General features: G+C 47.5%; 1 protein-coding gene across 4 annotated transcripts in view; it reads right to left on the reverse strand.

The window, feature by feature from the left end:
- Positions 1-2,234: 2,234 nt before the first annotated feature.
- The window catches only part of DCAF17 (DDB1 and CUL4 associated factor 17), a 99,350-nt gene continuing 77,600 nt past the window's right edge, over positions 2,235-23,984 (reverse strand). For all 4 annotated transcript variants that reach the window (XM_033947205.1, XM_033947206.1, XM_033947204.1 and 1 more), the window contains exons 14-15: positions 12,927-13,082; positions 2,235-2,962 (exon numbers count right to left, since the gene is read on the reverse strand). In XM_033947205.1, coding sequence (XP_033803096.1) covers positions 2,801-2,962; positions 12,927-13,082 — 318 coding nt within the window. In that variant the 3' untranslated portion in view covers positions 2,235-2,800. The remainder of the gene's footprint in view (positions 2,963-12,926; positions 13,083-23,984) is intronic.

Consider the following 23,984-nt stretch of genomic DNA (forward strand, 5'->3'; position numbering starts at 1 on the left):
ATACGATCCGTGTCCGGGGGGCTGATTCACAAATCGCCCTCATGCAAATGAGGGCGATCGGAATCACACCCCCAACAGACTGAATCAGATCGCTGAACAGCGATCCTTGAGCATGCGCAGACCATCTGCAGCTGGTCTGCGCATGCGCTGGCCCTCTGTGTTCGGCAGAGCACAAAATTTCTTTTTTTTTGCTTTTTGGAGGTGCATTTAGGTGCCTCCATTTGTGTTATAGTTTTTAAATTGTTTTTTAAATGACACAGTCAATTGCCACATAGTTTATCACCAATTACAACAAGTTAAGCGCCATTACTAGAATCAGGGTCTTACTTTTTTACTTTTACTCGAGTAATTTTTAATTTGTTTTTCGTTATACTTTTCACTTTTACTTAAGTATCAAAATATGCATTTACTTGGTCTTCTCATAAACAAACATTCCAAATCAATCTCCTCGAGTTTCAAGCAATTCGCAATGCATGGTGCACATTCCAGGATCATCTCCTCAATCAAGTGGTACTAATTTGAACAGATAATCAGGTAGCCATATACTATGTAAACAAACAAGGAGGCATGGGATCTCACTGCGCCAAGAAGCAATCCAAATTTAGTCTTGGGCAATTCCTCACAACATATTCCTCAAGGCAATTTATCTAGCAGAGAAGCAGGTTGAGTAGACTCCTGCAATCTCATGACTGGTCACTAAACTTAGACATCTTACATCAGATAATCTCAAATTGGGGGACTCCAGAGGTGGATTAATTTTCTTCCCCCCCCCCCAATCACAAACTTCCACTCTTCTGTTCCAGACTATACACCCCCAATTATCTGGAGTCAGATGCTCTTCTCCTAGACAAGTTCCTTTATGCTTTCCTTTCAATTCCTCTACTTAGGAAAACTCTACTCAGACTTCACCAAGAACAAACCACCATGATAGTCATAGCGCCTCGGTGGCCCTGTCAATCATGGCTCCCACTCCTCTTCCAATATACACTTCTTCCTCCGAATCCGTGGTTTCAGTATCCGCGGATTCAGTTTTTCACGATTTTGGGGGGAGAAAAGAAAAGAAACGCTGCATCCTGGACCTCCCCAGATCTTACCTGGTGGTCTAGTGGGCTTTCGGGGCAGGAGCGATCTTCCTACTCTCCTGCCCTGTGTAGTTCACTCATACAAAATGGCTGTGGGGAGTTCCCATCGTAGTTTCGAGAGACTACGGGAACTCACAGCAGCCATTTTGTATGAGTGACCTGCATGGGGCAGGAGCGTAGGAAGATCGCTCCTGCCCCGAAAGACTGCTAGACCACCAGGTAAAGTCCGGGATGCTGGGGGAAGGCGGTAGGTCAGAGCCGGCCCAAATGTTATTCACAAATTTTCAATATTCACGGGCCGACTCTGCTCCTAACCCCCGTGAATATTGAGGGAGAAGTGTAGTGTACGGGAGCCCATCACAATTCAAATCTTTCCTCCATCCCAATCTAGGTTCGTTAGCACTCACAGCATGGTATCTCTCTTTAATTCAGTAGATACTTCCACTCTCTCAGCAGCAGTGTCAGCCATCCTTGAAGCTTCCAGTGGCAGCCTAAGAGAACATCCACTTAACTGTTCCTTTCATTTGATCCTAACAGACTTGGAGCTCCTGTCACCAAGAGAACCATCTCACTTTGGCTGGCAGACTGTATCTCCTTTTGCTATGCTTGGGTTGGGTTGACGCTGGAAGGCCATGTCACTGCACATAAAGTTTGAGCTATGGCAACTTCAGTATCTCACTTATGTTCTACTCCCATTGAGGATATCTATAAAGCAGTCACTTGGTCCTCAGTTCATACCTTCACATCCCATTACTGTTTGGAGAATCATTCCAGACGGGATAGTCGATTTAGCCAAGCAGTTCTACAAAATTTATTCTCTGTTTAAAATGCTTGCTAACTTCCCTCCAACCCTTTTGATTTCGCCAGGCTCACAGACATGACCCTGGCAGCTAGGAAGTCCCACATGTGAGAATATGTTGCCTGCTTGTCCTAGGATAAAGCACAGTTACTTACCTATGTTATCTGAGGGTAGCAGGCAGATATTCTCACAACCCTTCCACCTTCCCTAATTGTCTTCTTAGCTTTTTTACTGAACTGATGGCCCTGCAAGCCAACAACAGCACATGTGTAGTATGGGCAGTCTTGAGTCTGAAAATTTTTAAAAAGACAGTGCACTTTAACATTGTTCACCCACATGTGAGAATATCTGTCTGCTGTCTAAGGTTTTATTTATATTCCATTTTATACAAAGTGGGCTCCAAAAACACATGCATAGTAAAAAACAAAAAATACACACGTTACAAATACACATACATACAAACACAGTCTTGTCTTAACTGCCTTGACCTACATAAAATACACATTAAAAAACAAACCACCCCATCCTCACATACAGTACTTACTCCCATGCCACAAGTCCTCGGATAACACCTGTTATAGGTAAGTAGCTGTGCTATTTCCCTTGGCCTGTATACAAGAATGATATAATATAGCAGTGTACATATTTTAATGATACTAACCCCTTTCATAGCATGTCCTGTTACTCACTCTCTCCATGTGTGCATCTTAGCTTTAACATAGTCCTCAAAGCTTTATCAATTTTGTTACAGATAAAACAAGATACCAATCCTCCTCTCTCCAAACTATTAAATACAACTTTGATTTTTTAGCACATTTAATAGTGTCTGTACATATAGCAAAAATTAAAAAATAAACATTGTTCAAATGAACAAGACATCTAACTTTAAAAATAAACTAGCACCTTCTATTGGTAGAAATCACTGCTTCTTTTCTTTGCTATAAATCTTTTTCTGATTTTCTTGTTCTTTTTCTCCAGTATTGCAAATCATTTTGTAAACATAACAGCAGAAAATTCGGTTGGGTTTTTGTTCTATGTGAATCACTGTATCTCTGTCAAAGTAAACTTCATGGTTGTAAGTCTGAAATAGAAATTGCATAACAGATTTACAAAATAATGATATATTGATCAATGATCTTTCTAGTTTAGTAAAACTGTACTATGCTCCTGCCTTTTCAACAACATAGTATTGTTGTTTTATTTTAGAGAATCAGTACCCTGTTTCCCCGAAAATAAGACCTATCCCGAAAATAAGCCCTAGCATGATTTTTAAAGATGCTCCTAATATAAGTCCTACCCCAAAAATAAGCTCTAGTTAAGATTTACCCCCGAAGCCCCCCCAAATGTCCCCAACACTCCCTGACTCCATCCTTGACACTAGTGCTGCCTAATTTGCTGAAAAAAATCAGACTCGTCAATTCAGCAGCTCCCATCCCTGCTACTTTAGGAGGCCTCGGAGCGGAGGTATATCAGGCTCATGGTAGGAGGGTTGTTGGGGTTCTGCCGCACAGGGAGATGGGAAGGAGGGAGGGAGGGATAGAACGATGATGCACAAAGGAATTGGTGAGAGGGGAGGAATGATGCGGCACATGGGGGGAGAAAGGGAAGAGGAAGAATTGGGATGGAGGAGAGGAAGGGAAAGATGACTGTTGTACATGAAAAAAAAAATAAGACATCCCCGAAAGTAAGCCCTAGTGTGTTTTTTGGACCCAAAATTAATATGACACTGTCTTATTTTCGGGGAAACACGGTATTTATAGAAAAGCTCTGTGTCCTCATTCATTGCTCCAGTGGTATAGCCACTGGGGGCCAGAGACTTTCCTTCCCCCCATCCCCCTGCTAATTAGTTGTCTCCCTTGCTGTGGCTGGCAGGGAACCCAAGCCTCCCAGCTGAAGATTATCTCCTCCTTCTCCTCTGGTCCAGCAGCCAGAACTTTCTGAGCTCCCAGTATCAGTATCTTCAAGCTGCTGCTGCTTCTACCATCAGGCCCCCTACAAATGCTCAGTTTTCACACATGTGCGAAAACTGGGCATACATGGGGGGAGGATATGTCAGTTTTGGAGATGTTATTTTAAAAAGCACTAATTTTAAAAATGGTACAATTTCATGTGGAAAATCAACAACTGGCTTTAAAATTTTGTATGTTATTTTCCTACTTGGAATCTCTAGGAAATTATGCAAAAGTATACAGATTAGTGAAATATGTTTGTGCTCTGATGATAGTATTTTATATGTCTGCATTTCATATTAATAATACCTTTTGTACATCAATTAATCTTACTTATTGATCCATACCGGCACTAACACGTTAGTTTTATTTTCTCATTTAAAGGTTTTCAACTAAGAGTCATCATAGTGAACATAAGAATTGCCATACTGGGGCAAACTGAAGGTTCCTCAAGTCCAGTATTCTGTTTCCAACAGTGGCCAACCCAGGTCCCAATATTGAAAATGTCCAAAAGAAAAACAAAACTGCAATTTGGACTTATTTATATCATTTGGTGGGATCAGGCAGAGAACTACCTGTAGCTGAACTACCAACTTTCAGGGATCTCATTAGATATGTGTTGTATTTGAGAGACATCAGTGATCAAGACAAACAATATTACAGCACTGATGAACTGATAAATGACCTAATAACTGGATTACTTGCTGAATGATACAAAGCAAATCCAAAATTTAGTGATTCTGTTATATACAAAAACCAAAAAGAATTGGCAATAAACTTTTTCACTCCTGCTAAGAGAAAGCAATGGCCAGCAAAAAACAAAAGGTTATTTATAAAAGAGACATCAGTATGGGCATTGTGAACAATTCAGCCCTGGACAGGGACTCATTAGATGACAAGCACCAGACTGAAAGTCTACATAAGCCCTGCCCAGTACATTATTAGTTGTCTCACAAAATCTTTCTCTATAATTTCTTTATATAATTTATTAAAAATTTTATTATGAAATATAAAATGCAACTGCACACTGTTAATTCTAATATATTGTCAAATAAGTCCTGATTTTACTAAGATCTCTATTGGCCCTGATCTTCTCAGGACAAAGCGCTATAGAATTGTTTTTTTTTTTTTTTTTTTTTAAACATATTTTTATTGACAGCGAGAGAGAATACACCGCCCAGCAGGGCGCAACAATAACCATTGAAAAGACAAATAACAGTCCAACACTCTGAACAGGCATCAACAATAGCAATACTTCCCCCAGGGTACCCCCTCATGCATGTAATAGACAAAAAACAGAGCAAGACAAAAAAGAGCATTGAGGGCATAAGCTGAGAGGAACATTCGGAAAGGTAGGTCGCCCGTCTGGAGCAGTGAGCTCCCGCCATTTTTCCATGAGAAGAACCCCCAAAAACCCACGCAACACTCAGATCATCAAGCACACTCATCATCATCCATTCATGCAAACCATTCATTCATATCCCAGGAAGCCCCCTCCCCCCCCCCCCTCCCAGGGCACTAAAGTATGGAGAGAGAGAAAGAAAAAGAAAAAGAGAGAAAAAGAAGGCTATTAAGAGTCAGTTAAAGAAGGCAAACCCCCGAGGGCCGGCCAAGAAACGGAAAATCAGTCCCCTGCTAAGAAGGCCCCTGGTCCCCCTCTCGTGCGATCGACGGCACCAGGTCCCGCAGTCTCGCCCATAAGCCAGCGTAATGTTGCTTAAATACGCTCGTTGTTCTCGCTTGGGATCGAATTTCAAACAGAGCTACCTCTCGAAGCCGACACCTCCAGTGCGGCAGCGGAGGGGGCTCCTCAGACATCCAGTATGTCAAGATCAGTTTCTTTACTACTAAAATAGCATTGTAGAGAAACCTGCATTGGGGTGTGGTGAATCCCTGGTCCTGGAGGGATGACTGCAGACCCAGGAGTATGAACCCATAGTCCCATTCCACAGTGCGCTGCACCACCCGTTCCAACAAGGGGAGGGCTTCCTTCCACACATCCAGCCGTGGGCACTCCAAAAAGGAATGTATATATGTACCAGCACTGCTCTTGCATTTAATACAAAGACCGCTCTCCCATATTCCCAGTCGCGCTCCCCTCTGTGCCGTAAAGTATGCCCTGTGAAGGATCTTATACTGGAGTTCCTGTAGGTCAGCTGATTTAGTGTAGGAATATAGTGTCGTAAAGCAGGCAGTGAACTGTGATTCAGAAATATCCTGCCCCAGGTCTCGTTCCCAGGATGTACGCACCGGTGTAAGTACCGACGTGACGAGAGACAACTTAAGGACGCGATACCAGCGCGCCAGGGAATTTAGCGCGGGCTGGGTGGCCGAGAACAAGATGTCCAGTGGGCCCCTGACCCAGGCCCCCGCCACTCCCCTACGTTCCGTCTCCCAGTAGTGACGAACCTGAAAATAAGAAAACATATAGCTCGAGGGAAGGCCCCACGCGTCCCGGACCTGCTGGAAGGAGGGAAATCCAGACGGAGACAGGTCAAGAACGTTTTCCATCAACCTACAACCCTGGGCCGACCAATGCTGAAATACAGATCTACCCCTGCCTGGGGGGAACCTGGAGTTGCCCTCCAGGCTCACAAAAGGGGATATATCCGGTGGTAGTTGCTGTCGTCGCCTCCACCAGCGCCATGCCAGTCTGAACGGGCGCAGCAAACGAGAACAAACCGTATAGCGCCTCCCAGGATCATCATGTCGATGTAGGAGGTTCATAAAGTGAAAGGGGGCACTCCAACTCGCCAACCATCCCCGAGGGGAGTAGCGGGGGCACTCACTATAGCCCTCGTGAATCCAACGGAGGAGAGAGGCAACATTATAAAGCCGAATATCCGGGACATTGAGTCCCCCCAGTGATTTATCCAAGATAAGCTTGGACATCGCTATCCGAGGAGTGCGAGACCTCCAAACAAATCGAGAGATAGTAGATTTAAAGACAAATTCATCCCTCCTGGTGAGCCAAAGTGGCATGGCCTGCAAGGGATACAAGAGCTTCGGTACCAGACACATTTTCACTAAGGCCACTCGACCCAGAATCCCCAGCGGCAGGTCCTGCCAAGCTTGGCACAGTTTTGCGATGGCCTCAAGGGGCCGGCGGATATTCGCGATGTAAAGCGTGGGAAGATCAGTGCTGAGGTATATGCCGAGGTATCTCATTGGTTTAGTCGTGGGTGCGATAGGCAACCCCGCGTGCCAGGTCTCCGCCCGGCCCCCAGCCAGTAGCAGAAGCTCCGATTTACTACAATTAACTTGTAATCCCGACAGTACTCCAAAGGCTCGGATCACCTCCAGGGCTCTGGGCAGATGTACGGAAACATGATCCAAGTAGAGTAAAATGTCATCAGCAAACAAGCTGATTTTGCATTCCTGTCCCCGTACCGCAACTCCCTGAATTGTCACATCCTGCCTGATTTTCGCCGCAAGGGGTTCGATAGCCAGGAGGAAGAGGAGCGGTGAGAGCGGGCACCCCTGTCTAGTTCCTCTCTGCAGGCCGAAATCATCCGTCAAACCCCCATTGATCATTAGGCGCGCCCTGGGATTGTGATATAGGGCAGAAGCCCAGGCCAGAAAGTCACCCTGAAATCCGCCCCGACGTAAGACCCAAAAGAGATAATCCCAAGAGATGCTATCGAATGCTTTCTCCATATCCAGTCCCGCCACCGCCTCTTGTCCACCCCTGCCTACCCTGTCATGGATCGCTCCCAAGACCCTCATTAAATTCATGGAGGCGTATCGTCCCGGCACAAACCCAACCTGATCTGGGTGAATGAGATCGGGAAGAAGGCCATTCAAACGTCTCGCCAAAGTCGCAGCCAGAAGCTTAATATCCTGATCTAGTAGGGAGATTGGGCGGAACGACCCCACCAGGTCCGGGTCCTTGCCCGGCTTAGGGAGTAGAACTATATGAGCCATATTATCCGGAAAGGAGCCCCTTGATGTCGCCACTTCGTTATACATTGCACTCAGGGGCTTCGCCACCAGATCTTCTAAAATGCGGTAGTATTCGGGCCCAAACCCATCCGGGCCAGGCGCCTTTGCCAATTTAAGGGACCGAATGGTGACACGGAGTTCAGCCTCGGTAATCGGCTGGCTCAAAGATGCCGCCTGATCCTCTTCCAGGCAGGGTAGCGATAACCCCCTGAAAAAATCCTGAAGGGCCATCTCATCCAGAGGTCTCCTACCGTATAGAGTTTCATAGTACTTAACAAATTGTTCCGCAATTCGTCCCTCCCCTTCATGTCGAGTGCCCCCACTATCGCGTATTGCCGTAATAATTTGACGTTTCTTATAAGGTCGCACTAGGTTCGCCAGAAGTCTCCCCGTTTTCCCACCCCATCTATGCAGGTTATACCGTTGAAACGCAAGGGTCTGCTCCGCTCTTTGATGAAGTAGAGTCTCAATACGATCACGTATAGTCTTGTATTCCTGTCTCTCCTTATCTGAGAGAGAGGAGATGTGGGCCCTGCGAAAACCATGCAGCTGTCTCGTGAGTGAGAGGAGTTCAGCGCCCCGGGCCCTGCGTTTAGCCGCAGTGTATGCGATCACATGCCCCCTCAGGACTGCCTTGGAAGCATACCAGTATGATATTGGTCCAATATCCGGGGTGTCATTAGTGGCCTGGTAGTCCGCCCATCGTGCCCGAAGAAACGTCCGGAATTCCCGGTCTTGGTACAGGTGTAATGCCATTTTCCAAGAGGAGGCCTTCCTGCCAGCTGCCAGGGTCAGTGTGAGATCCACAGTAGCATGATCCGAGATCGTGGAGTCTACTATCTCCGATCTAGTAGCCCTAGAGAACAGCCGTTGGTCTAATAGTATATAATCCAGGCGGGCATATACCTTGTGTACATGAGAGTAAAAAGTAAACTCCGAGTCATATGGGTGTAGTGTCCGCCATACATCCACCAGACCTAAGTGTTGCATCAGGAAGCCCACCCCCTTATTGTCATGATCCTTCAGACTGCTCCTGGGAGGTCTGCAATCCACCCCCGGGTCTGCAGTGATGTTCATGTCCCCCCCCAGGACCACCTGATAATCCGGGTAAGCCGAAATTAGGGAGAGAACAGAGGAGAAAAATTTATGACAGTAAGAGTTGGGGGCGTACAAATTACAGAGTAACAGTTTTAAACCCCAAAGCTCCCCCAGCACAAGTACATATCTCCCCTCCCGATCGGTCAATTGTTTATGCAAGGTAAAAGGTAGACTCTTGTGCAACAGTATCGCCACCCCGCGTTTCCTGCCCCCGGAGGAGGAGGAATAAACATCCCCAACCCAATTTCTCCGCAACTTAGAGTGTTCGGTCTGAGTGAGGTGAGTTTCTTGCAAGAACGCTACTTCCGCTTTCAGGTGTCGCAAGCTGGTAAGAATACGGGACCTCTTTACCGGGGACCTGATGCCATCGACATTAAAGGTTACAACTCTTAAATCAGCCATAACAGTGAGAGAGTAGCTCTATGCGGCACAGCAATCCAGAAGGAAACACCCCTCCCAAAGTATGTGAACTCATCCATTCTCCACCAGCCAGATACGCATTCGTCCAATACAGAAAGAATAGGTGGGCCCAGGCGAAGCCTCCCAGCTAAGCTCCGCTGGCCCTGATATCTCTGTGCCCTCCAGTTCCACCCCCCAGGCCCCCACCCTTCCCCCCTGCTCACTCATCCCATACACAACCACACGCTCCCAATCATTCCCCCCCCCTAAACTCTCCCTCCACCCTCCCCCCCCCATTCTTGCCCCCCAAGCTGACCCCATTCCATCAGCATACAAACCCATAAAGTTCCCCCAACCTACCCGGAGCCCCCCCCCCCCCCCCACTGAACAATACCCCTAACATATAGTCCCCGTAGTTAATGCAAAAACAGGAAGTGAAACACAAACAGTGAACAGTGAATAGGTGATACCAAGAAGTCCAAGAAAGTACTCCAGAGCAGCCGCATGCCGCATCGAAAGGGATCCCCTCCAGCCAGGGCGGCCCGCACCAAGATCAAAGAGAGTCATTCAAGGGTTGGTGTAGCCGGCGGAGATACAGGAGTCCACTGGAAAGTCGAAAGCACCGCAGCCCCTCAACGCCAGGCGCGTATCACTCAGGTCACACCAGCCGCTCGGGTTCGGGAATCATATCCAAGTCAAGGAAGGTAGCCCCACCACCGCAATAGCGGTTTGGTCTCACGATTCCGCTGAACGCGCAGAGGATAGTTTCAAAAGGACTCCAACACAGCTCCCAGGAGTACTAAGCCGCATCTGCAGGTGAGCCTCAAAGCAGCAACCTCCGGTTTAGGGTAGCATTAGGCGGGTAAAGTTGCCAGAAACGCCTTGGCCTCGTCTCCGCTGTTGAAGGTGAGAGTTTTGCCCTCATGCCAGACTCGGAGCTTCGCCGGATAAACCAGCGCGAACTTGACTCCTCTGTTGTGAAGGTCAGTGCAGGAGGGCGCCATAAGTTTGCGTTGGGCCGCCACCCGCACAGAGTAGTCATTGAATAGAAGCACTCGGGATCCTTTGTAATCCAAGGTGCCCGCCTTTCGGAAGGCCCGGAGTATGAGTTCTTTTTCCCTCCAGTTAGAGTAGCGGGCTATGGCGGTCCTCGCCTTACCCCCCTCCAGAGGTCGGTTTCCAATGCGGTGCGCCCGTTCGCAGGCGAAGGCCTCCGCTCCCCCCGTCAGATTTAAGGTCTCAGGAAGCCACTTGCTGAAAATCATATAGAGGTCCTGGTCACTCACCGTCTCCGGAAGTCCGACCAGCCGCAGGTTGTTTCGACGGCTCCTGTTCTCCTGCTCCTCCAGGGCCGCCTGCAACTCCCGAGACGTTCGCGTGAGTTCTTCTACCTGTGCCGTCAGCGTCACACACGTGTCCTCCTGATCGGACACGCGCTGCTCTACCTCTGTTAGGCGCTGGCTGTGGGAATCGAACTTCTCGTGCATTTCATCCACCGCTGATTGAATTTTATTCAGTTTGTCTGCCAGCGCCGCCGTGACCAACCGCGTGATGTCTGTGATCCAGTCGCCAGCGGGGATAGTGAATGTGGCCTGCTCCGTCGCCATCTTGGAGGGGGTAAGGGAGGGTCTGTCCCGGGCGCCTTTCGCCGATTTTATGGGCATGCCCCGTGCCGCAGCAGTCGCCCCCGAGGACCAGGTAAAGAAAAGCGGGCTGTTGATCCCCGTCCCGCCTGCTCTGTTCTGCCTTGAGGGCGCAGAAAGGCCTGCAGCGTCCGGCACCCTCAGCGGGGGCAGGGTAGGAGCTCTCCGGCGCTCGACCGCCCGGGCAGGCCGCACCACGTGACCCCCCCCCCGCCTCTGCAGTCTCCCCCGATGAGGAATAAGAAACTGGGTGGTAGTCCCCTTCCTCCCTGCTCGTTTCTGCCGTGGGGTCTTAAAACAGGCAATATGCGTGCCGGGTTTAGCGGGGGTGAGGCCGGAGCTATCCGCCACGCGGCCGTCTAGGCAGGCAGCACCACGTGACCCCCCCGCCGCTGCAGTCGCCCCCGAGGATCAGGGATATAAAGGCGAGATATCAGTCCCCGGTCCGCCTGCTCGTTTCTGCCGCGGGGACTCGGGATTATCGGTATGGGTGCCGGGTTTAGAGGGGATGAGGCCGGAGTTCACCGCCACGCGGCCGTCCAGGCAGGCAGCACCACGTGACCCCCCCGCCGCTGCAATCACTCCCGATGATCAAAGAGAGGAAAAAAAAGAAAAGCGGGGTGTCAATCCCTGTCCCGCCTGCTCGTTTCTGCCGTGGGGACACAAAGGAGTCGGTAGTTTTGCCGGTTTTTGCAGGGTTGAGTGAGGGTGAGGCAGGAGCTCTCCGGCGTGCGACCGCTCAGATAGGCAGCATCACGTGACCTCCGCGCTATAGAATTGTAACTACCATTAAACCAGGTGTCTTGTTAAAAGATCTGGCTCTGTTGGAAATAGGACTTGTGTCACCCAGCAGATGGCTCGCAACAGCTCTAAGGTTCAATAGAATATGGCTTTCCAAGTATAATCTGATCGGAAGTAAGGTTACTTTTGAAAGCTCATCATAAAATGCATTGAGTTAGTCTAATAAAAAAGGTATTACCTTATTACCTTTGTTTTTTGTTTTATTTCTATATATTACCTTGAAAAGTTGACTAACTCAACCACCACATCATTTCACTCAAACATAATCTGAAAGGAGAGAATCTGAAAAACTTAAAAATGATTATACAGTTCTATGCTTGGGTTTACATTTTAAACTGGTTTAATATAAAAATAAATAGCAATTGGTCACAAGGTCCCAGGCATCTCACCTCCCATCTGCAACTGTTGAAAGAACAGTGTGAAGAGGTAAGGAAATTAATAATGCCTTCAGTGAAAAGATCAGCTTCATATGGTTACAGTGAGTCTGTTCAGCAAGCTACGTTGTGCAGTGAAGAGAAGAGATACAGTAGGAAAGATACTGAAGATTAGAGGTGAAGGAGATGAGAAGACACAGTAGGGTGAGACCCAGGAAAACACCATCCATCAACACTGAGGCAACTACACACACCCAATTACTTGACTGGAGCTCTGGAGTCTCCTCTTATCTGTACCATGGCATTTTTGAGCAAGCCCATGGTGGTTCCAAGACTGGTCATCACACACCACCGTTTGTAACATTTGAAAATATAAAAATCTACCCCTAAAATTGACACACCCTAATAAGATGGGAGGGAAGCAGCAGCAGGAGCAGCCTTAGAACACTGCCTTTGAAGAGTTCTGGCCCCAGACCAGAAGAGGAGGTCTTCAGCTGGTAGAGCTTGGGAATCCTTGCCAGTTCAGGTTATTTATATTTTGCATTTGGACATGGGTCAGAGTTGCGGGGTGGAATGAAAATTTAGTGTCCACCCACTTTGATCTCATGCCCCCCCCCCCACCACCAAAAAGCAACTGTTTGTCTGGTTGTGCCAGTATGTTGTACAGAGCTTGTCACTAAACATGAACAATTGAAGTAGAGAATAATTGACTCACTATGGGTTTATTTGACAGATTCCAAATAGGGAAAGGCTCTTAAATGACAATCAGCTTTATTTTTAATGTCTATTTATTTGTAAGAGCACATGGCTAGCCTTCATTATTTTCTAGGATTTCTTACCACATCCCATGATTCTATCAGTCTGATGCTCTTCAATAGTTTCCCATTTTCATTGCTGTAGAAGTCAATATGAGCTCTTCCATCGGTGTCAGTCTGAGTCACTGCCACAACTGACAGCAAATCCAGTTCATCTTCATAATCCACAACTTTAAAAGTCTTAAATTTGAAATAAAATAAATTTGATGTTAGTTTATTTCTAGTATTTACTGTATACACTTCTCCCTTCGTATCAACAGGGGTTAGGGGCAGAGCCAGCCTCCGAATATTAAAAAAACGCGAATAATATTTGGGCCAGTTCTGCCCCTAACTCTCGCTTCCCCCTGGCTATTTTAAGCCCTGTAAGCCCCTCTTTAAGCTTTACCTGGTGGTCTAGCGGATTTTAGGGGCAGGAGCGATCTTCCCATGCTCCTGTCCCATGCAGATCGCTCACAGGAAATGGCTGCCTTGAGCTCTCGTAATCTCTCGAGACTACAACGGGAGCTCAAGGCAGCCATTTCCTGTGAGCGATCTACATGGTGCAGGAGCGTGGGACGATCACTCCTGCCTCGAAAACCCGCTAGACCACCAAGTAAGGCTTAAGGGGGGGCTTACAGGGCTTAAAATAGCCCGAAAAATTAAAATGTTTTTTTTTGTTTTAAAATTGCAAATAACCGAATTCGCAGATGCTGAAACCGTGGATTTGGAGGGGGAAGTGTATTATGCCTTTTTTAGCACCAATTAAGAAGAACAATGAACACAAAATGTAGAATAAAAATTACAACAAAAGCATATAATTATAACCAAAATAAAAATAACAATGTAAGCCTAATTTGAAAGCCACTAAAATCACTTAAAAATGAAAACTTTTCCTTGTGTTCTGTGTTATTATGTTTCCTTGTGTTTCTGTGTTATTATGTTTCAAGGTCAAAGTATATATTCTACAACCTGATTCAGTTGCAGAACTTTGTAAATAACAATCAATCCAAAATCTTCTTGTCACTGCAGGGTAGCTCATTTTGCTTTGGATTGCTCTTTAATGTGACTGCTCATGATTTCCTAAAATAATTTCTTTTTTTTTGTAAATTCTTTTTATTTAAATGTTTGAAAGATATACCATATATACTCGCCCAAAAATGGGGGTCCCAGTTTATATTCGAGCCAATACACTCCCCTTCCGAAATTATTGCAGGCTGCTGCCACTGCAAGGCTCTGCATCCTGCCGCCCTCCCTGACCTAACCTCATACCTCTACCGCCGATCCCCGGTGGAGGTGCAGCAGGCAGGAGCAAACTTTCCAAGTTCCTGCCCCGCTGTTAACAGGCTTCCATGAGTGTCTTCGGCCGCGCTGAAAAGCATGAGCAGGCGCGTGATTTGGCAATGCTGCTCATTGCTGAGTGGCTTCCTTAATGGCTTCCGCAAATTCTTGTGAGAATTCACAGGAGCCATTAAGGAAGCCGCTCAGCAATGAGCAGCATTGCCAAATCACGCGCCTGCTCATGCTTTTCAGCGCAGCCGAAGACACTCATGGAAGCCTGTTAACAGCGGGGCAGGAACTTGGAAAGTTCGCTCCTGCCCACTACACCTCCACCAGGGATCGGCGGTAGAGGTATGAGGCTAGGGCAGGGAGGGCGGCAGGGTGCAGAGCCTTAGAGGGAGGGAGGGTGCAGAGTCTGACGTGGAGGGAAGGAAGGGTGCTGGGTGCAGAGTCTGAAAGAGGAGGGAAGGAAGGGGGCTTTATGCAATGCCTGGCAGGAAGGGAGGCCTGGGTGCAATGTCTGGGTGGCCTGGGTGTAATGCCTGGGTGCAATGCCTGACAGGAAGGGAGCTGGGTGCAGTGCCTGACAAGGAAGGAGGGAGGGAGGGAAGGGTGTTGGCTGCAACGCCTGACAGGGGAGGGACGGAAGGGTGCTGGGTGCAGTGCCTTACAGAAAGGGAGCTGGGTGCAGAGCCTGATGGGGCAAGGTACTTGAATATTAAGCCGCCCGACTAATATTCGAGTCAACCACTTTTCCTCCTTTTTGGGGAAAATGAGGGTCTCGACTTATATTCGAGTATATATGGTACATTTGCCAAACACATTCAATCTACCCCCCCCCTTTTCAACACCCTTTCCACCCCTCTCTCCCCAACAAGATTAGCATAGAATAACACCCCTCAGAGTATAGGACATGAGTGGTTAAATCGAGACCTCCAGGCTACATAACTATCCCAAACTTTATGATAGGGGATTAATGTTTGTTGATGCAGTGCCGTTAACTTACACATCAAATGAACATAGTCTAAACCAGTGTTCTTCAACCTTTTTACACCTATGGACTGGCGGGGGAAAAAAAAATTATTTTGTGGACCGGCAAACTACTAGGACTGAAATTTAAAAATCCCATTTCCGCTCCGTCTCCGCGAGCTCGGTCCTCGCAAACCATCTGATCCCATCTGCACAAGCCTCAGTTATGATTGTATACTGAATGTATTTTATTAAAGTATAAAAAGAAACAATATTCTGTACAATTGTCATTTTATAAATACAAATAATACAGAGCAAGGATCAACAAAACCCCTGTGTCCCCTCCCCTTCACATATATTCCCTCTACTATCAAGAAAACTGAATAAGCCAAATTATTACAGAATGCTACTCAGAAATATCATGCTAACAGAATACCGCAGTCACACATAGCAGGAATAGGGTTAGGGGAGTGCAACTAGGGCAACTGCCCCCCTGGTCAGAGAGAGCCCTAAGCCACTGCCTGGACTTTGCAGTCCCAAGTTATGTCTAACACCAGCTCTTCTTTTCACTCTCTTCCTTCCAGCATCTGCCCTCTCTGTCTCTTCAATCCAGCATCTGCCCCTTCCATCTACTGTCTGACCTCTCCCCTTCCATATGGTATTTGTCTTCTTTCTATGCCCCCCTCCCCTTTCCATCCAGCCTATGCCCCTCTCTCCTTTTTACACGATTCATTCCAGCTTCACTGCTCTTTTCATTTTTATCTCTCCTATACCAGATCTAGCATCTTTGTCCCTCTCAATTTCTCTGCTGACCCCCCTTCCCATCTCATTCCTGTCTCTCCCCTTCCCCTCCTCTAATCTCCCTGCAAGTTGTTTCCTTCCTTTTTTCTTCTCCCTTCCCTCCTCCCCCTGTCCAGCAGTAACTCTCTTCCCTTTCCTTTCCCTCCTCCCCTCCCAGCAGCATCTCTCCTTCTCCCTCTCTAGGTCCAGTAGCAGCTATCCCTTTTTCACCATGCCCAGCAGCTTCCCAGACTCCTTTCCCTCCTCCCTTCCCAGCAGCATCTCTCCTTCTCCCTCTCTAGGTCCAGTAGCAGCTATCCCTTTTTCACCATGCCCAGCAGCTTCCCAGACTCCTTTCCCTCCTCCCCTCCTAGCAGCATCTCTCCTCCCTCTCCAGGTCCAGTAACAGCTGTCCCTTTTTTTTTTCACCATGCCCAGCAGCTTTCTCCCCTCTCAGCAACTCTCCTTACTTGCCAGCGCTGCGATTCGGTAAGGCAGCCTCGGGTCCTTTGTTGGGTCGCACTGCCTCTGAGGAAAGCGGAAGTTGCATCATCAGAGGCGGCCCGACTCAGCAAAAGATCCAAGGCTTCCTTCCTGAATCGCTGTGCTTGTAAGGAGAGCCGCTGGGAGGGGGGGAAAGCACAGTCTGAGGCTCCCCATTATCTCTCCGGCCCTGCGCTCCTCGATCTTGCCGGTCCTATGCGGACCAGCAGGAAATTGAAAATGTTGACCGGCAGGAATTTTCTGCGGACCGGCATAGGTCCGCGGACCGGCGGTTGAAGAACTGTGGTCTAAACAACTTATAAGAAACCGCCTCTCCAGCATCTGCTCAGAACGCCAGCTTCTTGCCAGTGCCATCCAAGCGATAGTGAAAATAAACAGGGCCATCTTATGTTCTTGAACAGAATAGCCGTGGATTGGGGCAATGAGTAAACAGCAATCCATCAACATTGGACAATATTTCCCAGAGATACTAACTATTAATTGTCCAACCATATTCCAATATCTCTTCACAGAGGGCAGTAGCGTACCAAGGGGGGGGGGGGGCGGTCCGCCCCGGGTGCCAAGCCCTGAGGGAGTGCTCCTGGTCCGGTCCGGTTCCCCACCCCCTGCGCCGGGTGTCGTGTCTGGAAACAGCCTGCAGCAAGGCCTGTCTCCCCCCCCCCTCCACAAGGTCTGCCTGCCCGCCCCACCCTGAAGGCCTGCTGCCTGCTGCCCCCCCCACTACCTCGAAGGACCGCTCGGCCCCACCTCCACCACCACGAAGCACTGCTTATTCCCCCGGCCTCCCCGCTTCATTTCCCTGGGGAAACAGCCTGCAGCAAGATCGCGCGATGCCCGTGATCTTTGCTTGCTTCGGCTGTTTCCTCCACCACGGTCCAGCCCCTCCTCTGACGTCAGGGAAATGAAGCGGGGAGGCCGGGGAAATAAGCAGTGCTTCGTGGTGGTGGTGGTGGAGGTGGGGCCGAGCGGTCCTTCGAGGTAGTGGGGGGGGGCAGCAGGCCTTCAGGGTGGGGCGGGCAGGCAGACCTTGTGGAGGGGGGAGACAGGCCTTCAGGGGGACAGGCCTTCATGGAGAACAGGCAGGCAATCCTTCAAAGGGGGGGGACAAGCCTTCGGGGGGGGGAAACAGGCCTTCAAGGGGGACAGGCAGGCCTTCGGGGGGGGGGGGTGACAGGCCATCGGGGGGGGTACAGGCCTTAGGGGGGGACAGGCCTTCCAGGGAGGACACAGGCCTTCAAGGGGGGGACAGGCCTTCAAGAGGGGACAGGCAGGCAGGCCTTCAAGGGGGGGACAGGCCTTCGGGGGGGTTCAGGCCTTTGAGGGGGGGCAGGCCTTCGAGGGGGGGTGTAGGCCTTCGGGGAGGGTGCAGGCCTTCAAGGGGGGACAGGCCTTTGGGGGGGCAGGCCTTCAAGGGGAACAGGCAGGCAGGCCTTCAAGGGGGGGACAGGCCTTCGAGGGGGGTGTAGGCCTTCGGGGGGATGCAGGCCTTCGGGAGGGTGCAGGCCTTCAAGAGGAACAGGCAGGCAGGCCTTCAAGGGGGGGCAGGCCTTCGGGGGGTGCAGGCCTTCAGGGGGGGTGCAGGCCTTCAAGGGGGGGACAGGCCTTCAGGGGGGGCAGGCCTTCAGGGGGAGCAGGCAGGCAGGCCTTCAAGGGGGGGACAGGCCTTAAGGGGTGGGATGCAGACCTTTAAAAGGGGACAGGCCTTCAGGGGAGGGGGGGCCCTGGTGTAGAAGTACACGGAGGGAAGGGGGAGGGGTTCAAAGAGACGTGCATATGCCGGACTTTGGGTGGGAAGAAATAATGGGTCTGAAAATAGAGGTGAGAGAGAGAGAGATGATGGACATGGGTTTTAGGGAGGGAAGGAACAGAAAGGGAGAGAAGTTGGACACAAGGGATGGTGTGCAGGGGGGATAGAGATACTGGTTAGGAGGGTAGTTGGGAAAAGAAAAGGAGAGATGGTGGATCCTAGGGTGGTGGGGAAGGAGGGAGAGCTGCTGGATGAAAGGGTAGTTAAGAAAAGGTGGATCTGTGGAGGGAGACAAAAAAAGGAAAGATGCCAGACATCCGGGGGAGGGAAGGGGGGGACAGAGATGGCAGATGGATGGTTAGCACGGAGAAAGAAGAAAGAAGGAGACCCTGGCAAGCAAGTTATCAGAAGAGAACCAGAGCCTTGGACCAACAAGATTTGAAAAATAACCAGACAACAAAAAGGTAGAAAAACTAATTTTATTTTCTGTTTTGTGATTACAATGTCAGATTTGAAATGTGTATCCTGCCAGAGCTGATGTTAGACTGCAAACGTGAGCTAGGATTTAACAGAGAGAGGAAAAGTCCTTTTGTTTCTTTATTTTATTTACACCACAGCACCAGTGTGGTTAGGAGAAGCCAAAGGGGGGTGAAAAAGCTATAAAATAAACCCACCAGGATGTTTGAAAAAAACACCCAATTGGGCAGGAAAATCGAATCGATAAACCAATTCAATAGGCTGAATCGAATCGAAATTTTTTTTCCTGAATCTGGTAGCACTAGTTTGCGCTACTGTCTTAGACTTTAGGACCTGGGATTGGGGAGAGATGGCATCCTCAGTACTTTATAATGCAAGTGAAATGAGGATTTGGTCAGATTTTTGAAGGGTCTGCACTCTGCAGAAGAAAAATATTGTATAGGCCGGGGACATGAGACAGCAGGAAATGGGAACTTTTCTTCCTTCTATTTTTGTGAATGGAAAGGCTGAGGATGTCAGAGAGTTCAGTTAAAATATGTGCTTTATAAGAAAATATAATAATGTGTTTTATAAAGTTTATAGCATTGCTGGCCTACCCGGTGAGGTGTTCCTAGTGGTGGTGGCGGCAGCGTGTCAATGTGTTGAGAGGAAGAGGTGATCTGGGAAATTCTGCTGAGCAAACTCGGGCCCATTTCCACCCCCCAGTTAGTCCACTCCACTCAACTGGTTCACACACTGAGTGGGTCTTTGGGTGTTGTTCCTGGGTAGTTGTTTTGGGATCTCTTCCAGTGGTTTGTCAGTATCTCCTTCTGGTCCAAGGAAGGAAACTGTTAACCTTAGCACTGACCTACAGAATATGTTTGTAACAGCGCTGCTTGTGTGGCATTAGTCTATGTAGTGATCGAAAGAAAAAACCAGACTTTTGCACATTTTTGCACATTATATGATGGGTGTATGAGGAGATTCACATTTCCTGCACACCTAAGTCCGTGTGAAGTTACCTTGTGCTGTATTTGACATCTAGCAAAGTCTCTGTTTGGAAGGAAAGATCTCAGCTTAAAAATGAAGTGGCCAGAAGTTATGGTAAAAGCAGATAGCGTAGCTGGTTTTAAGAAAGGTTTGGACAAATTCCTGGAGGAAAAGTCCATAGTCTGTTATTAAGACATGGGGGAAACATCTGCTTGCCCTGGATCGGTAGCATGGAATGTTGCTACTTTTTGAGTTTTGACCAGGTACTAGTGACCTGGATTGGTTACCATGAGAATGGGTTACTGGGCATGATGGACCATTGGTCTGACCCAGTTAGACTATTCTTATGTTATGTTCTCATCTGTAGGGGCCTTTGTTTTCACTTCTTATTTTAATGTATTTTTTTTCTGAGAACTTATCAGTGTTTTTATAATGGGAACAAAAATGGAAGAGAATTAATGTGTGTGGAATGGGGGGGGGGGGTAACTAATTTCTTCAGCTAAATAATTCAATCCACCTCAACCAGACATAGGAGAATTCACGCACCATTCACATACCCTCCAACCAAAAACGTCAAAAGAAAAAAACAGTTCGACAACCTCCTAGCCATTCGAGCTGCAACACTCGACCCCCAACTCTACAACCTATTGACCTCGACCACAAACTACAAAACCTTCAAAAAAGAAATAAAAACCCTTCTATTCAAAAAACACATAAAACCGAACTAACACAATCAGAACTGTCCCAAGCATCACTGCAACTACTCCATATGTACTTCTGATGTCATGACAATTCAGACATAATTTATGTTATGTTATGGTATGTTTGGAATAATGGTTACATATATGAGGTTCAATAAAATAAAATTTTCACTGCCTGTTTCTATTATGACCATTTATTCAGTTTCATGGTTATTACAAAAAATATTTTTTTACATGGGGGGGTGTCAAAAAATTATGGGCCCCGAGTGCCACATACCCTAGGTACGCCACTGAGAGAGGGACAGGTCCACCATATATGATGAAAAGATCCCAGACATCCACATGATCTCCAGCAAACATTCCCTGGGATATCATAAATCTGGGATAGGCATTGTGGGGTCATATAACAACAGTAATACATCTTGTATCCATTTTCAATTAAAGAAGAAGTGAGTGGAATAGAAAATAAATCCTATAAAGCATAGACATAAGAACGTAAGACCATTCAGAATCCCCAATTGACCTCCCCAATTCTTGAGCCCACTTCTCTTTATATGGATCTATTGGTGCTTCCCGCAGTAGTAAAGCACTATACAAACGTGAAACCCCTCCCTGCCCCATCCCCTTCCACAAAGCTAATTCTAATCCTGTTTACATAAGAATAAGATCACAAAATGCATGTTTAGAAAGAAATGTTCACAATTGAGCATAGGAAAAAGCATCAGAGTGTAATAAGCCATATTCTTCTCGTTGATGTTCAAACGGGAGGACATAGATTTTCTGGGTAAGTAGTTCCATCACCCGATTATCCACCTCCAGCAGCTGCTCCTACTGCTCCTTCAGGCGCTCTTCTGTTTCAGCAATGTGATGCCCCAGGTCGGCAATCTCGCCACCTAGGTCTGTCGCCAGCGTTGAAAGTTTCTCACAAACAGATTTTATATCCGTTCTTATTTCCTGCAAAAGTTCCTTTATTTCTGTCATAGGTTACATCAAAGGTAGAATAGCGTTCTCAGATGCTGGGGCTTCACCTAGTTTGGGGGATGTTGTTCGTGATGTGCCAGGCGCCGCCATATTTTTTGGGGTGCCAAGATCACCTGGAGTATAAGCAAAGTCCATCAATGTTTTCTGGTTTGCAGCTGCCATCCAAGCTCAATCGATGCCCCCAACAAAGTGGTCTCTTGCATCCACTACTTAGAAGCACTTATCTGTTGCATTTATAGGCTGATTGGGCTCAATTGCTTATTAGGGCATGTGAAGTTCTGCATTCAACTGGCAATCTCAGTCGGTGATGTCACTTCCTCCTCCATTTCTTTTTTTTTTTTTACATGACACCTGTTGCCTTATTTCTTCTTGGTTTTTCCCTATTTTGAAATCTTCCCGACAATTTAGATCACATAATTTTACTTCCAACTCCTGGCCTTCTGTTCCTCCTAAGAGAAAATTATCATGCCAGGTCTCTGGTGAGGCTCCCCTGGATCAGGGGGTAGCTTTTGGCCTTCCTTCCGGAATGGCTAAAGATAATCTTGGACCAGTGGGTCCTGGAGGTACTCAGGGAGGGCCTTCGACTACAGTTCTTCCAGCTGCCGCTTGACTTCTTCCTGTCCTCTCCTGAGGGAAATCTGGACAGGGCCAGCAAAGTGTGTGCTATGGTGCACTGGTTACTGGATCTGGCGGTCATAGAGCCAGTCCCAAGAGAAGACTTGGGCTCCAGGAGATACTCGATTTACTTCATCGTGCCAAAGAAAGACTCCGAAGATTGCAGACCGATTCTGGACCTGAAAGCAGTCAAAACATTCCTGTGAGTTCTGCAAGAGCTACTGTTAAATGACATCATTTGTGTCCTGTCTTCCTTTGATGTGGCAACAAGTGTCTGCTGATCAGACTCCTACCACCTGCAACATCCTTCCATCACATGCACAGTTGCTCAAGCATTTACTGTTATTGTAACAGATTCATCATCCATTGTTGTTGGCATCAAGGAACATTTTCATCATTTAATGGATACTTATTTTCCTGTTCATCCTCTAACAGTGTTGGTTCTGTTATACACCCAGGTCTGAAAGACAATCCAGTTAACTTCCCAGACGATGTAAAAAACACAGCCAGCCGAATCTTTGGGAAGGTTATTCCAAAACCAGATCAAAATGGAAGGCTCTATTTGTGATTTATAAACAGTTGTACAGAATATTGTCACTTTTTATACTTCAATAAAAAAGATGTAAATATAAAATCATAAGCATTTGAGGCTTGTGCAGATGAGGACAGAGCTTGTGGGGATGGGGACAAACTTTGTCCCTTTTCTAGTATGCAGTTCCAGTGATGCATAAATAAAGTATGCCAACAGAAGAAATGGCCCACAATGAAGTACAAGCAGAGAGAGCAGTGGGACAGGACAAAAGGCTTTCCACCAGAGCCAACTGGGTAAAATCAGTAAATCTTTATTCGAGTCCAAAATAAACATAGCCTGCTCTCACTCAATTGCAGAGCTGATTCTCTAATCTCCACTTGAGGTTACATTTCTTTCTTTTTATTCATTTGAGGGTTCTGCTTCTCTCTCATTCCTTCCCTTCTTGCAGAGGAGTGTGGGGGTCAAAGCAACCTGCTCTTCAGTGACTAAGCCCATGTGGCTGGATTTTCTGAATGTCTCATTCATTGTGGTGACTCAGCTGACAAATTGGTACTTCAGAAATGAACACTCTCTTCTTCACTGGGCTGGAATAGTTATGATTGATGCTTTTATCTTGTTTCATAGAATGATTTCTAATTCAGGAATGATAAGTACACAGTAACCCCTGATGCAGGTAGACTGATTCGCTGAAACACAGTGCTGTGTCAGGTCTATTTTTTCTGTCTGTTTATTTTGGACTGGAATAAAAATTTACTGATTTTCACCCAGTTGGCTCTGGTGGAAAGCCTTTTGTCCTGTCCCACTGTTCTCCCTGCATGAATAAAGTAAACAGAAGAAGGTCAGAGTGGTGCACACAGACTGGAGAAAGGCAAGTACAGAACTGGAGTGTGAGACCCTTCCATTGGTATGTCCCTATTTCCCTCCCCACTCTACCCAAGAAAAATACAAATAAATAGGGTAGGAAAACAGAAGACAGAAGTACATAACAAGTACATTTAATCTGTAATGAGTAAATCCTGGAGGAATTTCAGTTACATAAGAACATAAGAATAGCCTTACTGGGTCAGACCAATAAGAACATAAGAAGTTGCCTCCGCTGCGTCAGACCATAGGTCCATCATGCCCAGCAGTCTGCTCCCGCGGCGGTAAGGTGATCCTTTGCCTAAAACCCTTCAATCCCCTTTATCCCTCTATCTATACCCTTACATAATCCTATCTATACCTCTATCTGTATCCCTCAATCCCCGCTTCTATCAGGAATTTATTCAATCCTTCTTTGAAACCCAGTAATGTACTCTGTCCTATCACAACCTCTGGAAGCGCATTCCAGGTGACCACCACCCTCTGAGTGAAAAAGAACTTCCTAGCATTGGTTCTAAACTTGTCCCCTTTCAATTTCTCCGAGTGCCCCCTTGTTCTTGTGGTTCCCGATAGGTTGAAGAATCTGTCCTTCTCCACCTTCTCTATGCCCTTTATGATCTTGTAAGTCTCTATCATGTCTCCTCTGAGTCTCCGCTTTTCCAGGGAGAAGAGCCCCAGCCCCAACCTAT

The sequence above is a fragment of the Geotrypetes seraphini genome, chromosome 5 (assembly GCF_902459505.1).
Source record: "Geotrypetes seraphini chromosome 5, aGeoSer1.1, whole genome shotgun sequence".
NCBI lineage: Eukaryota > Metazoa > Chordata > Amphibia > Gymnophiona > Dermophiidae > Geotrypetes > Geotrypetes seraphini.